The sequence below is a fragment of the Salvelinus alpinus genome, chromosome 2 (genome assembly GCF_045679555.1).
Source record: "Salvelinus alpinus chromosome 2, SLU_Salpinus.1, whole genome shotgun sequence".
NCBI lineage: Eukaryota > Metazoa > Chordata > Actinopteri > Salmoniformes > Salmonidae > Salvelinus > Salvelinus alpinus.
Window position 1 is genome coordinate 111615789 of NC_092087.1, and position 17485 is coordinate 111633273.

The 17485-nt window shown below is 40.4% G+C and overlaps 2 protein-coding genes and 1 long non-coding RNA gene across 3 annotated transcripts in view; 2 read left to right on the forward strand and 1 right to left on the reverse strand.

Moving 5' to 3' along the window:
- Nucleotides 1–879, reverse strand: part of LOC139548200 (zinc finger protein ZFP2-like) — a 33927-nt gene extending 33048 nt beyond the window's left edge. Inside the window, exon 1 of the mRNA XM_071357708.1 lies at nucleotides 148–879. Within this exon, the coding sequence (XP_071213809.1) occupies nucleotides 148–565 (418 nt within the window). The 5' untranslated portion in view covers nucleotides 566–879. The remainder of the gene's footprint in view (nucleotides 1–147) is intronic.
- The window catches only part of LOC139549388 (zinc finger protein 180-like), a 175557-nt gene that overhangs the window by 129905 nt on the left and 28167 nt on the right, over nucleotides 1–17485 (forward strand). The window lies entirely within an intron of this gene.
- On the forward strand, nucleotides 5865–8433 carry LOC139550431 (uncharacterized). Its single transcript, XR_011670037.1, has 2 exons — nucleotides 5865–6151; nucleotides 7179–8433. It is a non-coding gene; the product is annotated as an uncharacterized lncRNA (long non-coding RNA).

Consider the following 17485-nt stretch of genomic DNA (forward strand, 5'->3'; position numbering starts at 1 on the left):
CGGAACGGAGAAAACAAGGGGTAGCTTGCTCTCTACGTCGTCTGATTCTAGACATATCAGTCATCATCCTGGGCCCTCCGTTGAAGAGGTATTGACGAGCCAACTCCAAATATCCAAAGTTAAAAACAAATTTAAGGCGGTACTTACTGGTGTTAATCAGATCTCCTATCTCCTCCTCTTCATCTTTCAATGTGACAGTATTCTCCCCTTCCTTCTTCACTCCAAAAACTGCATTATCCTCTTTCCCTTCCTCCTCTTCTTTTACTGTAACACCCTCCTCCTCTTCTTCCTCCAATGTGACAGTATTATCCTCCTCTTTCTCTTCCTCTTCTTTTACTGTAACAACCTCCTCCTCTTTCACTCTGAACGCGTCTTCCTCTTCTTTCACTGAAACGTCTTTCTCTTCTTCTTTCACGGTAACAGCCTCAACCTCTACTTCTTGTTTTACTGTAACAGCCTCCTCTTCCTTCTCCTCTTTCACGACAATGTTCAGCCCCAGAGCTTCTTTCTCCGTCGAGCAGATCTCCTCTTCTTTAACAGGAGGGGGGATGTTTAGTGAGCTCATGTTCGGGGATGTTAGCTAGCTAGCTAGCTATCATTAGCGACTAGGCTAATGCTAACTTAACCAGCCAGCTACTATAGCTGACTAATACAAAATAACGTAATATTATATTAAATAGGTTAACAAGTAGATACGACCTAAGTGTGTCGAAAACACAGTAGCTAATATACACCGAAATCGTATAAATAGCTTGAATCTTTCGGCTATGTTGGCTAGCAAGCTACCGAGGTGGTTGAAGAGCTGTTTATGAAGAACCGTCCCCTAGATTATACGTCACGCTGGCAGCGTCGCCTGAAAGACGCACATCGCCGTCTGCTGACTGGAGGGGAAACGCAGTTGAGGATCATATTTTATTTTCAGACAAAGATTATTGTAAATGGATTTAATTAAATAATACTATTATATTGAGACATACAAAGACAGGAATGTGTTGATCGATTAGTGCGAATAAAAAATGTTTACTACAGCACATTTAAGGCAGTTACATTAAGTCAAACTAAATCTAAATAATTAGCAAGCTACTGTAGGTCTATACTCAATCAATCAATCAATCAATTTTATTTTATATAGCCCTTCGTACATCAGCTAATATCTCGAAGTGCTGTACAGACACCCAGCCTAAAACCCCAAACAGCTAGTAATGCAGGTGTAGAAGCACGGTGGCTAGGAAAAACTCCCTAGAAAGGCCAAAACCTAGGAAGAAACCTAGAGAGGAACCAGGCTATGAGTGTTGGCCAGTCCTCTTCTGGCTGTGCCGGGTGGAGATTATAACAGAACTATGCCAAGATGTTCAAAAATGTTCATAAGTGACAAGCATGGTCAAATAATAATCATGAATAATTTTCAGTTGGCTTTTCATAGCCGATCATCAAGAGTTGAAAAACAACAGGTCTGGGACAGGTGGCGGTTCCATAACCGCAGGCAGAACAGCTGAAACTGGAATAGCAGCAAGGCCAGGCGGACTGGGGACAGCAAGGAGTCACCACGGGCGGCAGTCCCGACGCATGGTCCTAGGGCCCAGGTCCTCCGAGAGAAAGAAAGAGAGAAGGAGAAAATTAGAGAGAGCCAAGATTTTCAAAATTTCCATAAATGACAAGCATGGTCAAATAATAATCAGGAATAAATCTCAGTTGGCTTTTCATTGCCGATCATTAAGAGTTGAAAACAGCAGGTCTGGGACAGGTAGGGGTTCCATAACCGCAGGCAGAACAGTTGAAACTGGAATAGCAGCAAGGCCAGGCGGACTGGGGACAGCAAGGAGTCACCACGGCCGGTAGTCCCGACGTATGGTCCTAGGGCTCAGGTCCTCCGAGAGAAAGAAAGAGAGAAGGAGAAAATTAGAGAGAGCCAAGATTTTCAAAATGTTCATAAATGACAAGCATGGTCAAATAATAATCAGGAATAAATCTGTTGGCTTTTCATAGCCGATCATTAAGAGTTGAAAACAGCAGGTCTGGGACAGGTAGGGGTTCCGTAACCGCAGGCAGAACAGTTGAAACTGGAATAGCAGCAAGGCCAGGCGGACTGGGGACAGCAAGGTGTCATCATGCCCGGTAGTCCTGACGTATGGTCCTAGGGCTCAGGTTCTCAGAGAGAACGAGAGAATTAGAGAGAGCATACTTAAATTCACACAGGACACTGGATAAGACAGGAGAAGTACTCCAGGTAACCAACTGACCCTAGCCCCCCGACACAAACTACTGCAGCATAAATACTGGAGGCTGAGACAGGAGCGGTCAGGAGACACTGTGGCCCCATCCGAAGAAACCCCCGGACAGGGCCAAATAGGAAGGATATAACCCCACCCACTTTGCCAAAGCACAGCCCCCGCACCACTAGAGGGAAATCCTCAACCACCAACTTAAAATCCTGAGACAAGGCCGAGTATAGCCCACAAAGGTCTCCACCACAGCACAAACCAAGGGGGGGCGCCAACCCAGACAGGAAGATCACGTCAGTAACTCAACCCACTCAAGTGACGCACCCCTCCTAGGGACGGCATGAAAGAGCACCAGCAAGCCAGTGACTCAGCCCCTGTAACAGGGTTAGAGGCAGAGAATCCCAGTGGAGAGAGGGGAACCGGCCTGGCAGAGACAGCAAGGGCGGTTCGTTGCTCCAGAGCCTTTCCGTTCACCTTCACACTCCTGGGCCAGACTAGACTATACTGCTCCTACATGGTGTAACAATACATCATGTAGATGTATATAATGAACAGACTAGGTCTATACTGCTCCTACATGGTGTAACAATACATCATGTAGATGTACACTACCATTCAAAAGTTTGGGGTCACTTAGAAATGTCCTTGTTTTTTAAAGAAAATCTAATTTTTTACCTGTTTTTGCTTTGTCATTATGGGGTATTGTGATGTCATTATGGGGCAAGGTGATGTCTTATGGGGTATTGTGATGTCATTATTGGGTGTTGTGTAGATTGATGAGGAATTTAAAAAAAAAAATTTTTTAGAATAAGGCTGTAACGTAACAAAATGTGGAAAAAGTGAAGGGGTCTGAATGCTTTCCGAATGCATTGTATATATAGGAGCAGTACTTAGTGACATCACTTCATGAAACAGGAGGTACAAATATATAACATAGTTTCACTGTATCAAAATATATGACCAAGCTGAAAGTGGAAACGCCTGCCCAGCCACAATCCTAGAGGTTCACTGATGATCAACCTCCTCCTTCACATCTGACTCCTGATGATCAACTTCCTCCTTCACATCTGACTCCTGATAATCAACCTCCTCCTTCACATCTGACTCCTGATGATCAACCTCCTCCTTCACATCGGACTCCAGTGATCAATCCAGAGCGTCTTCTTTTTTGGGGAATCCCGATGGACGACGTCATCGAATAGGACGTCATCACCACAACTGCCCACAAGTTAATTGTCATTCAGGTTTTTAATGGGAAGAACATTAGCAATATGCCCTGTCTGGTAACTTGTCTCGTTCAAAGGATTTACATTGGCAGGTGCACAGGGAGAAACACCATTAAAAAAACTCAGTTGAAGTCTTTAACTGAGGAAGTCTTGGAAGTTGGAAGTCTTTAACTGCATCAAAGTCTGTGGCCTGTGATGTTGGGACAAATGATAGTCCATTATTATACAAGAGACAAAATTCACAAATTCTACAGCACAACGGCAGAGTCATGTCTTCAGTGTAAAACTAACAATGACTCAATAATCCTTCTGGGAATGTTATGATGTCATAAAGTTATGGGCGGCGTTAGAAAGTTGGCTGTCAGAAGTACAGTTATACAATGTAAAATTACTTTTAATCTGTCTGTCTGTATATTTCAAAACATGACATTTGAGGGTGCAGTGAGATACCCCAGAGTTGGACGATACTTTTCTCATAAATCATCTTAAATATTATACTTAATTAAACCTGGAAATCAACCAATCCCCTGTTGTTAATTCAATAGAAAGGTCAAATGCTTTATTATCTAAAAGTTGAAAGTGACAGAGAGAAATAAAATGGTGCTGATGCGGGCGCTGGCTGTGTTCTAGTGGGTCTGGGCAGGTGTGATGTAGTTAATGGAGATGGAGGTGTGTTCTAGTGGGTCTGGGCAGGTGTGATGTAGTTAATGGAGATGGAGGTGTGTTCTAGTGGGTCTGGGCAGGTGTGATGTAGTTAATGTAGATGGAGGTGTGTTCTAGTGGGTCTGGGCAGGTGTGATGTAGTTAATGGAGATGGAGGTGTGTTCTAGTGGGTCTGGGCAGGTGTGTTGCAGTTAATGGAGATGGGGGTGTGTTCTAGTGGGTCTGGGCAGGTGTGATGTAGTTAATGGAGATGGGGGTGTGTTCTAGTGGGTCTGGGCAGGTGTGATGTAGTTAATGGAGATGGGGCTGTGTTCTAGTGTGTCTGGGCAGGTGTGATGTAGTTAATGGAGATGTGTTCTAGTGGGTCTGGGCAGGTGTGATGTAGTTAATAGAGAAGGAGGTGTGTTCTAGTGGGTCTGGGCAGGTGTGATGTAGTTAATGGAGATGGAGGTGTGTTCTAGTGGGTCTGGGCAGGTGTGATGTAGTTAATGGAGATGGAGGTGTGTTCTAGTGGGTCTGGGCAGGTGTGATGTAGTTAATGGAGATGGGGGTGTGTTCTAGTGGGTCTGGGCAGGTGTGATGTAGTTAATAATGTTTCTATGATGTTGTTTGTATGTGTATGTTTTGTATTGTTTAGAAAAAATAAAATAAAATATTAAAACATTTCCAATGCAAAATAACACCTCACAGTTCTATTTTTGGAGTTATTACATTAAACCAATCAGAATTTAGAAGAATGCCAAAGTCAGGTGTGGAGTAATATGGAGGACCAGCCTATTCCCTATGATGTATACTACAACAGAAATAACTTAAAATGTATAACTTTAAATTAAACCAATCATTTGCACTCATGACTTGAGTGATTAAAGTAAACCAACGTTTTGGAAATACATAACACCATCTAACCAAATATCAAAGAGTGTTAGCTATATGCAGTTATCTTAGCCAGCCAGCTAACATTAGCTATATGCAGTTATCTTTGCCAGCCAGCTAACATTAGCTATATGCAGTTATCTTAGCCAACCAGCCAACGTTAGCTATTTAGCCAACTAAATCAAATCAATCAAGTATACTTTATATAGCCCTTCGTACATCAGCTAATATCTCGAAGTGCTGTACAGAAACCCAGCCTAAAACCCCAAACAGGAAGCAATGCAGGTGTAGAAGCACGGTGGCTAGGAAAAACTCCCTAAACTAGCATTAGCCACCGTAGCCAACTAGTACGGTTATGGTCAGCGAGACCAACTACCGGAGACCAGTCAGAACCCAACTAACAGTAAGCCAAGGTGGAAAAAGTTACAAAACTCCCATAGTCTAATTCACAGAAAACATGCTGAAAAGTAGTGATGGGGAAACAAAGCTTCCTGACGCATTGGCTCTTTCCAGCCAATTGTGTCAAAAGAAATCGGTTCATTACTCAAGGCTTTGAGCGACACAGAATTTAGAACAGCCACATTTTTATAGATGAAGTCACACGCCGTAGCAGCATAGCCTTTATGTCATATATTAAACCACTGGCCGTGTTCGAGAGCATCAAATCCATGCTGCGTTGTGGGTAAAACGGTGACTGGCTGACTGATTTATAAATAATAATGAGTAGTTATTTATGATGCAAGGTGATTTGTAAATTAGTCAGTCAGCAGTCAGCAGCCACCTGCACTGTCGGCTGCAATGTCGAACGAGCCCAATACCAAACCAATCAGGTGTTCGACGAAATGATTCTTCAGACGTCATTGATCACGTGCTGCTGATAAATTGACACTGCTTTGAATAATACCGCTTAGCGACTTCAGTACAGGCCTCATAGCTCCAGTCTCAAACTTAACTCCGTTCCTGTTGAAGAAGAGAAGGTCTGCTGGATGGAGAAAGAAGCTCTCGCAAAAGAGGTGGCTATTACAATACAAAAACAAGTAGAAGAGGAGCCTGTTACCCTGAAAGAAGAAGAGAAAGACGTTTCAGTTAAAGAAGAGGAAGACGCGTTCAGAGTGAAAGAGGAGGATGACGAAGTTTCAGTGAAAGAAGAGGAGACTGCCGATGAATGTAAGTACTGTCTTAACAGAAGCACAAACTCTGTGGTTGTTGAACTGATGCTTGGTGTAAAAGCAGAAATCTGCAATTGCTACATCCATATTTTGACATTAAAATTATGTATTTATATATATATATTATATATTTTTATAGCCATTGATTCTTGAAGAATATAACACATGCCTCATGAGCTTAGTTCAACTGTTGGACCCCATCAGAACCCCAAATAAGCTTTTTTTACTCCAATGTTTAGAAACAATGTAAATCAACACTGTATAGCCTCAACATGGTTAAAACTATAATGTTGATACCATGGATGGTCAGTCCTTTCATCCATAGGTCTGTCTATGAATTTGAGACTAGTTACATTTCTCCAGCCCCATCCATCATCGTATTACCAAAACAGTGGTGGAATTACAGCTTTGTTATTGGTTGAACTGCAGATTGGTTGGTTGATTGATTGTTGTGTCGCTTTTTTAAAGGGACAACCTAGTTTTTAAACAAACAAAATGGCTGCCCAGAGTCCTGAGCTGTGTTAGAATACTCATACTAAACGTACTATTTGTGAAGTAAATTGAATATATCGTATGCTTATTGGTCATAGTATGATATAGTTAGTATGCCAAAAGTTCCCGGATGTCGTACTAAATTCGCCAAAAAATGATGTATACACGCAGTACTTTAGGGCACATAATGCAATTCTTCAGGAAATGGGCGTGGCTTCAACGTTTTCAGATTTGAAGAAAATGGCGGAAAATATGCAGCCGAAGTCCAACGAGAGAGCGGATACAAATGAACTGCTTTAAATAATTATGACAAATGTTGAGCAATGCAATAAAGTATTGACTTTTCAAATAAGTTACCTTACACGTTATATGACTATTGTTGTTCACTTGACAATCTTAAGACAAATGTCAAATAATGAACATTCATTACAGACGTCATTGTTTGTACAACATCATGGCTACACATCACCTTTTACAGTGGATTTCTGCTGTTGTGGGCCTTAAACCATCTGTCTGACTTGTTGTTCACACAGGAGAGAGATGTGACTATCGTGGAACCTGGACCAGGCTCTCCTCTGGGGAGCCTCAACAACCTCATGATGCTGACGAGGCAGAGAAGAGTCTCTCCACGTCGAAACACCAGCAGAGAACCACAGGGAAGAAATCTCATTGCTGCTCTGACTGTGGGAAAGGTTGCACATCTCCATCAGAACTTAAAATACACCAGAGAACACACACAGGAGAGAAACCTTATAGCTGTGATCAATGTGGGAAGAGTTTTACTATATCTAGCTCTCTTACTTCACACCAAAGAACACACACAGGAGAGAAACCTTATAGCTGTGATCAATGTGGGAAGAGTTTTACTATATCTAGCTCTCTGACTTCACACCAGAGAACACACACAGGAGAGAAACCTCATAGCTGTAATCAATGTGGGAAGAGTTTTGTTTCATCTAGGAATCTGACTATACACCAGAGAACACACACAGGAGAGAAACCTTATAGCTGTGATCAATGTGGGATGAGTTTTACTACATCAAGCTCTCTGACTACACACCAGAGAACACACACAGGAGAGAAACCTTGTAGCTGTGATCAATGTGGGAAGAGTTTTACTACATCAAGCCATCTGATTCGACACCAGAGAACACACACAGGAGAGAAACCTCATAGCTGTAATCAATGTGACAAGAGATACTCTAGTAAAAGATCTCTGATCAAACATCAGAAAATACATGAAGGAGTTGTTTCATGATATCAATGAAATAATGTCACAATGTAGAATGTTTTAACATTGTAGTAGGAGTATTTTAATGATGTCACAATGTAGAATGTTTTAACTTTGTAGAAGGAGTATTTTAATGATGTCACAATGTAGAATGTTTTAACATTGTAGATGGAGTATTTTAATGATGTCACAATGTAGAATGTTTTAACATTGTAGTAGGAGTATTTTAATGATGTTCTACCTTATCCTTTGCCCTGTTCAATTGATTGCAGCGTGATATGGATATTAGCATCAGGGGAAAATCCAGGCTCTGAATTGAAAGAGTATTATTTAACAAAAAGTGACTAACAAAAAAAGAGCTGTGTTACACTTACTGCGTTGGTGACCCACTTTAATCAAAATGCAGCACTTCAAAATGTAGCTAGCTGTTTTCTACAAGTTGAAAAAGCTGCTTGTTTAAAAAAATACATGTAATATCTTAATTGTTGCAGATGTTTGTGTATATACACACATGAAAGCAGTATAATAAATTGGTCTATAATCAATTTTATTAACAATCTGACATCACTCCAGTATTTCTTGACAACATTCAAATGCTAATTGTCTTTATTGCACTACTGAAGAAGCATGACTCAAATCAACTACTCATTCTTCAAACATTCAGCCTGACAAAAGATACATGTTTTATTATTCCATGCCTCACCCTTAAGTGAAATATTGCCAATAGATATTAACAAAGGGGTGAACATTTGGTTTTGATTTTCATATTTACAATTCATGTAACATTTAGTAATCATAATTATTTATGCAACCAGCTGACCATTTTTCGGTACAATTATATTGACAATGTTGCCCTGCTTTTAGAATATCAGGGTTCATTCTCAGATGTGCTAACCCAAATGCATGACATTGGGGACTGGGCCCGATCCAACAACATGCCTATCGAGTGAACCCTGAAAAGAGAGAGAGAAGTAAGGTGGAAAGTTACTACGGATATTGCAGGAGTTGGTTGCTGATTTTCTCCAGGGTGGGCAGTCAACAAGTTTTGCGTTTAGCCAGTGCGTTGCCATGGATCACAATTTATTTTGACTGCACGTTTTTCCGTATTGGAGACGCGTTTTGTTTGGGCTCGTTCCAAGGGGACGAGAGTTCTAGAAGCGAGTGGGTTTTAGGATTCTATTGAAAGAAAAAGGATTTAAAAAATAATACGATTGTATATTATTATTTAGAAATACTTGTTTTTTCTTGTTTTTAAATGTTGACAGCCAGCAGACACTAGGTTTATATTGTAGAAGTATTGTGGTTGATTATGTGAAATGGAAGTTTTCTGTTGGGGGTGAGCAAAGTTGTCCAACAAAAAATAGGATATTTGTCTTAAGGGGTAAGGTGTTACAGGCTTTGGTTTTTCCATGTATGTTTTGAGGTTGGACTTTAGCTCGTATAGCTCGTTAGCACTTATAGCGCGTTAGCACGTAGAATGCACTGATTGGTGTCACCTCGTTAGTCAGTATGTGTTACACCTGTGCTGGCTTGTCCATCTCGTTAGTGGGAAGGTGTTTCACCTGAGCTGGTCCAGGTTCTATTTAAGAGTGTCTGGCCCAGTGTTCCAGGTGTCTTGATAGATGTGGAGAGTCAACATCTTTAGTTGCTCCACCTTTTTGGTTTGCTTCCTGTCTGTAAGTTTGGTGTGGGATTTTCTTTAGTTTGCCTCTTCTTGGGCAGATTTAGTGGGTCTCATGGTGGGTGTCTTTTAGGTCCCAGTTGTTGTTACGAGTCAACTTTCAGTGGACACCCCCATAGTGTCTATCAGAACCACTCCTAAAAAAAACAAGCTTATATTTTGGGTTGGATATTTCATCCAATTAGTGTTTTAATCAATGGCATTTCCTTAGAATGCTCATTGGTCTTTCAGTTGTTAATCTTCTGTTTTTTCTATGCTGTTATTTTTGTGTACTAAATATTTCTGTATATTTTCATTGTTTTCTCCTGTGAAGCCATTGTGTTGCATCCATGTCTGAAATGTGCTGTATAAATAAAGCTTGATTTGATTTCAACAAATGAACCCAATGACTGACCAATCAACAGACTCTTGGTCCATCTTAGTATGAAAATCAGTATCAATCCCACTTTTCCAGCCTGCTGAAGGCGTGGTGGAGTGGTAAACACCACCCCCGGCTTTACCAGGGGCTTGAGGTGGTCTCCCACAGCTCTGCTTATGTCATGTTCTGTGGCCTTGCTGTTCCATTTCTTGACTGCCCCTGCAACACAGAAAGAAACACATTTAGTCATATTATATAAAACACTCAAAGTAATGGATGTGGAGCATCTATAGCCTCAGTTACACCTGGCACCTAAATGTGACTTCTGTCATCTGATCACTCCAAGCTGCATTCGGTTCAGATCTACCAGGATGGGCCTTTGACATAGTCTGGATGCAGTCAGGCCACTGAATATAAATAAGCAATGTGAAGAGATGGGGTGAATGAGTGGGGAAAAGTACATTTGACACAAATTACCTTCATAATATCAAAGAACAAATGTGTGTGCTTGGGGGGAAATTAACTTTCATACAGCGAAAAGGGGTGAGAAATTACACCAATATCAGTGGACAATTTGCACTAATGTAAATAAACACAGATGATGGAACATATTCCCTTTTGCTTACGTGATGAACCACTAAGGGGACAAAAATATTTACCATCTAAACCATGTGTGACCTCTCACCTCTCTGGCTGTAGAAGTGTTCTTCCTAACCAGTCCCTCAACAGCTCTCTGACTGAGCTCCACCCTCACTGGGTCTTCAGAGGAGAGGAAGGCTGAGGAGGGATGGAAGGATGAATGGATCAGTCAGTCAATAAAGTGTAGAGCTGCTGTCTGACAAAATCACTATTATAGTAGTTCATTAAAGTAAATAAGGCTTTATGACTGCTGAATCCCAACTATCAATCACTTTGATTGTGTATTTTCAGGTAGCGATACATCCTTGGGACATCCCTAGCCCATTGAAGTTGACATTTAAAATGGTTAAGGTTAGGGTTTAGGCTAGGGATGTCCCAAGGATATCAGATAACATTGACCATTGTGCATTCTTCCGTCTCTTTTACGTAGCAGGTGTAAAAGAAACACAAAGACAAGTAGGCGCTCAGGTCATTATGGTCATTGTAGTTTAAAAAATAGCATCTAATTATCCCTATCTGTATGTGGGGTTGTTAGAGAAGAATGTGATTGTCAGCCCTAACAATCCATTCTAGCACCTCATCAGGCTCTGTAAAAGTCTACATTGATGACGTGTTCTTTCTATTCCAGGGGACAGCAGAGGAACTTCATCGATTCCACTCCTTCATCAATACAAGCAGTGAACATCTGAAATTCACCTTTTTGGTTCCTGTCTTTAAGTTTGTTGTGGGTTTTTCTTTTGCTTGCCTCTTCTTGGGCAGATTTAGTGGGTCTCATGGTGGGTGTCTTTTTCGGTCCCAGTTGTTGTTACTAGTCAATTTTCAGGTAGAGATACATCCTTGGGATGTCCCTAGCCCATTGAAGTTGACATTTAAAATGGTTAAGGTTAGGGGTTATGGTTAGGGGTTAGGGTAGGTATTGACCATTGTGCCTTCTTCAGTCTCTTTTACATAGCAGGTGATGGGTTCTGATTTCTGAACTTGAAAATATGAAATATCCTTATTATGTGAAATTGAATGAAACAATAATGTATGTTGATGCTAATATGATGTACAATATTCCATGATGTTTCTATATGATAACAATAGCGTAATATATTTAATTTGCCATATACTATTTTTTAACAGTTTCACTAATACATTTTTATTAACTTAATCATTATGACACACCCCTCACTATTGAGGGGTATATTATATATATACTGTATTGGAGCAGCAGCAGCTGACTGCCCGGTTCAACATCAGTTCACAGTCTCACCTCATACTGTATTGGAGCAGCAGCAGCTGACTGCCCGGTTCAACATCAGTTCACCGTCTCACCTCATACTGTATTGGAGCAGCAGCAGCTGACTGCCCAGTTCAACATCAGTTCACCGTCTCACCTCATACTGTATTGGAGCAGCAGCAGCTGACTTGATCGTTGATGCGAATCATCATGTTTGAATCTGAGAGTAAATAGAGCCGACTACAACTCTAAAAATGAAGGGTTCAACTGGAGTTGTTCTCAGATCCCCTAAGAACCGTAGGGTTCTTGGTCAATGAAAAACAGCCCCAAACGGTTCCTCAAAGAACTTGTTAGAAGGTGGGTTCATCGAGGAACCTCCGTTGTTGCTGGACTTCTTCCGGGAACTTCGCAATTACAACTGAAAACGATGGTGACAAGTTTGGATGCGACAACAGTTAAAAAGGTTAAGTTGGGTTGATGTTTGGCTCTGAATATGTCTCTAAATAATTAATATATAATAATATAACATACTAATGAATAACAAAGACAAAGATGGTTTTCTGTGAATATCTTCCATAACGTTACTATAGCTAATTACCGTAAATATTAGAAAGCCGGGTTTGAACGTCGGCGTTGTATGAGCTACAGTACAGTACCGTTATCTAGCTAGCTAACGTTATGTCCTAACTAGGCACAACTAGGTTTGGATTATTTCCCTAAACTATATTCTTTCCCATATATTGTATATCGTTTCCATAAAGCCAACATGGCTTTACACTCATTAACGTAAGTTTCCAATCTAGAGAAGTTCTCACTTTTGTGATAATGAACTAGCTAACGTTAACTAACTAACTAAGGACGGTGACCTGTCCAGACGAGATGTTACAACGAACTGAATCGTCAATGGAGGTCTTCCTCTTTATATAGCCTGCTACAGCATGCAATACTATTAACTCACAAGGGGGCATAAAGTTACATGGACAATACTATCCCATTTTGGAAACGTTACATGTACAATACTATCCCATTTTGGAAACGTTACATGTCCGCCCCCTTGTGGAGGGAAATTAATATCTTAGATGGTAGCTGTAGATGGGATTCAAATGCATAATGGTATTAATACAGTGTCTAGACTACCTCTTTTGTATAAATGCCCTTCAGAGTCCAAACACAGTATTGCCACGCAGCAAAATGTTGCGTATAATCTTTCAAGTCAGCCTGATAAAATATTGAACAATTTGTGTACAAAGATATCTTGAAATGTGATATTAGGCCTGTATGGCAGTACTGTTACTGTATGGCAGTACTGTATTGGCTAGTGCTTTCTCCAATATGTTCTTCTATTTTACATTACATTGTATGTCGATGCCATTTATCATTCAATATTTATTTAATAAATATATATATGTTTTAATGCTTGTAAGACTATTCTTTGACTCATTTTCTCTTCTCTTGAAATTCGTATTGGACAGAACATGGACACAATGCAATTGGGATCCAGAAGAAGGTACAGATTTGTTGTAGGACAGCTGCATTTGAAGTGTACATTTAACCTACATAGCAGTCAATACAAACTGAAATCTATTAGCATACAAATGTGTACAAATGATCTTTTCAGATCTTCTCAGAAATGAATCAAGTCCATGGAATGGATATAGACAAAAATATAATTCAAGGACTAGCAGAGGTAGAGAGGCGAGGCAGGGGTGAGGACATCATCCTGCTATTTTGACAGTCCCTGAAGGACAATACAGAAGAGGGATTTGCTCTTATTCCTTCCCTTTCTCTAATGTATTTTGTAATAAAATTAGCAAGTGTAGTAAGATCATTGCTTTACTTTACTAGGACTGGAGACCACAGCAGCGATCCTGCTCTTGCCCTACCTCTTCAATGAGGACCCGAGTGGCCTTTATGTCCGTGACAAGGTATGCCTATGCACCAATCATCTGTTTCTTCATAAACATAGGTGTGCATGCTTATATAAAACTACAGCTGAACATTTGTTATGTTCTTTGTTAATTGTTTGTGTATTAATCTTTTCTTACTTTTGTTGACACAGATTTCACCGCTCTTCACTCCTTTACTGCACATCGGCGGAAATCCATTTCACCATGAGAGTGAAATCCCGCTGGCCTTTGATGGGGAGAACATCCACGCCCTCGAGGACGTCCCCATGGGACTTGGGGCTCTGCTACGGCTGTATTTTCTATTTTCCCTTAAATTTCCCCAAAATGTCAGAAAAACACTTATGTTGTTAAGTTACTGTGTTCTGGGGAGAAGAGAAGTTGGGGTGAAGTTACCAGGGCCGGTCATAAAGATGGCAAACTTCCTAACATAACTAAGTGGATACGATATACACACTAAAGCTGAAAAATCTGTATTTAGCATCAAGTCTACAATATTGTTAGTTTACCTATGGTTCATTTTTACTGTATGTTGTTTTTATTGTACATCATTATTTTATATATTTTAAATGTCATGAAAAGCACTATACAAAGTAAATGTATTATTTATTATGGTCTGACATGTCTGCAGAAATGTTGCAATTTTGTAATGTGTTTTGTTTGGTAAGTTGTTTGGTAAATATGAATTCACATTTGTGGTGCCACTAAATAAACAATTAATTATTTAAATCAATATTGTCAATATTGTTATTATTAAAATATGTTTTTATAATGTAGGGAGGGCGGACAGGGAGTTAAAAAAATGAACCCCAAAAGGTTCTTTGAGGAACCATGATAAGGGGTTCTTCAAAGAACTTTTAGGGGTTCCCACAAAAGGTTCTTCAAATAACTTAGGGGTTCCCCCACAGATTCAAATTGAAGAACCCCTAAGGATACCCCAGGGAACCTTTACTTTTTAGAGTGTATATTGATAAAAGTCACCTTGTCCGAGAGACATTTACATAGTTATACAAAGCCAAATTTGTGATGACTGTTTTGGGGCGAAATAGTGGCCACAACAGACAGACCTGATATCACCCATAATTCAACGTCCTTGGACGTCACGTGCTGACTGGGTATGACCAAAGTTATTCTGTTTAGCTACACTTTGCAGTACATTTTTATACTATAATAAATGTTTCTGACGCCACATCGCCCGTTTTCAAAGGGAGTCGTTGGTTTTTAGGGGCAGTCGCTTTTTAGCTTTTTGTCTGAAAGTATTTTCTCAACTGCGATACCAACTCCAGTCAGCAGATGGCGAAGTGCGTCTTTCAGGTGATTTTGCCACTGAGACGTCTAATCTAGTGGACGGGACGCTTCTTCAACATCAACAGCTAGTCAGCCACCTTGGTTCACTAACTTTATGGAAAAAGGTTTATTCAATAAATCTAGCAACTCCTCCCATACTGGGAAAATACAGGAATACACACTCAGAGCCTCCTGACTGGGCCCTGTCTACACCTCCACACAGGAATACACACTCAGAGCCTCCTGACTGGGCCCTGTTTACACCTCCACACAGGAATACACACTCAGAGCCTCCTGACTGGGCCCTGTTTACACCTCCAAGGTCTCACACAGGAATACACACTCAGAGCCTACGAGGCTTTTCTAACTACTACACTTTGCGTGTTTCCCTCACCTCTTTAAAAAAAAAAAAAAAAGGTTTGAGATTTTGTATCGACTCGGCTCACTGCCTCTGCTCCATTCCCGAAGTGTGGTCTCCCTGAGATCCCAAGTTAGAAGGATCCCTCGTGCACCATTTACCCAGGTCGTCACGAGCGGTCACCAAGTGAAGATTAACATCCCCAAATGTGGTTAATTTCTTTCATATCAACTGAGACAAACTTATCACACAAGTCAGAGTTATTCTTAAACTAAATCTTTATTCACTTATTAATAAGGGAGCAGGTCAATACAACGCACACATATAAAGTGAATCAATTGAGTGCTCTACGATAATGATGGCTGGTCAACAAATCCCCCCCAGATGATTCGTTGAGAGCCACGAGACAAAAGTACAAAGGTCTTTTACAGCCAAGATACACCCCTTTCAACCTACATGACCAACAACAGATGTATAGAACGGGTCACAAGGTTAAGATTTGTATGAAATATACTTATAATTCTCAGCAGACAGTATCTGCTGTAAAAACAGTACTCTTTGTGTAGAGACCAGGGTCTGGCCCTGGGGTCATCTCTCCCTGGTACCATATAGAACAGAAACATTAACTCATGCTCTGGAATGTGGTCTCTTTAGGTTTTATCACCCAAAAGACATTGTAAATCTCCTGTCAGTGTTTTCTCCCAGAGGCCCATCCTCAGTAGAACACAGACACAATAGTTCTAAGAACCCTCTATTCTGTTGCATAAAACAACCATTTGATCCAATAAAAGCATTATAACATAATGTTGCAGTTTTGCTCTCAGTGTCCACTGAAAATTGACAAGTAACAACAACTGGGACCTAAAAGACACCCACCATGAGACCCACTAAATCTGCCCAAGAAGAGGAAAACAAAAGAAAAACCTACACCAAACTTAAAGACAGGAATCAAACCAAAAAAGTGGAGCAACTAAAGGTGTTGACTCTCCACATCTATCAAGACAACTGGAGCACTGGGCCAGACACTCTTAAATAGAACCTGGACCAGCTCAGGTGAAACACCTTCCCAATAACGAGATGGACAAGCCAGCACAGGTGTAACACATACTGACTAACGAGGTGACACCAATCAGTGCGTCCTACGTGCTAACGAGCTAGACGTGCTAAAGTCCAACCTCAAAACATAAATGGAAAAACCAAAGACTAACTAACACCTTAAGAGTTTGCTCACCAACAACAGAAAACAACTTCCATTTCACATTATAATCAACTACAATGCTTCACCGTCACCAATATAAACATGGTGTCTGTCTACTGGCAAACAATTAAAAACAATATTTATTTTTTATTATTCCCACAAAGATTTTTCTTTCTATAGCTTCTAGAACTCTCGTCCCCTTGGAACGAGCCCAAACAAAACTCATCTCCAATACGGAAAAACGTGCAGTAAAAATAAACTGTGATCCATGGCAATGCACTGGCTGAACGCAAAACACAAAACATTTTGACTGCCCCCCTTGAGACAATCAGCAACCAGGTTGTTCTCACCACGGACATGTATGATTTCAAGAGGAAACTCCTGCAATATCCGTAGTAACTTTCCACCTCACTGCGGAGCTTCTCTCTCTTTTCAGGGTTCACTAGATAGGCATGTTGTTGGATCGGGACCCAGTCCCCAATGTCATGCTCTAGTACATTTGGTTTGGCACATGTGAAAATGACCCTTGATTTTCTAAAAACAGGGCAACAATGTCAATATAATTGTACCAAAAAATTATCAGTTGGTTGCATGAATAATTTTCATTACTAAATGTTATATGAAATATTTGATTGCATAGTATTATTTTCAACGGCTTTTCAATTACATTTTGCTAGGTGGGATAGCCCAATGTCAAAACACAGTTTTAACGTGTCCAAATCAATAACCAATATGCAGAAACAGTTTGGGATAAATTGAAAACCTAACATGTGGTATATACACAAACATCTGCCACAATAATTGTATTTTTCAAAACAAGCTCCTTATAAACTGCACAAGCACCAAAAACACTGTTGTTTTGGCAAGTAGCAATAAATCACGGATATCGATTAGTTCGTGCTGTTGAAACTAACAACAACAACAAAAAACATGGAAATGGGAGATATCTTTTAGCTCACTGG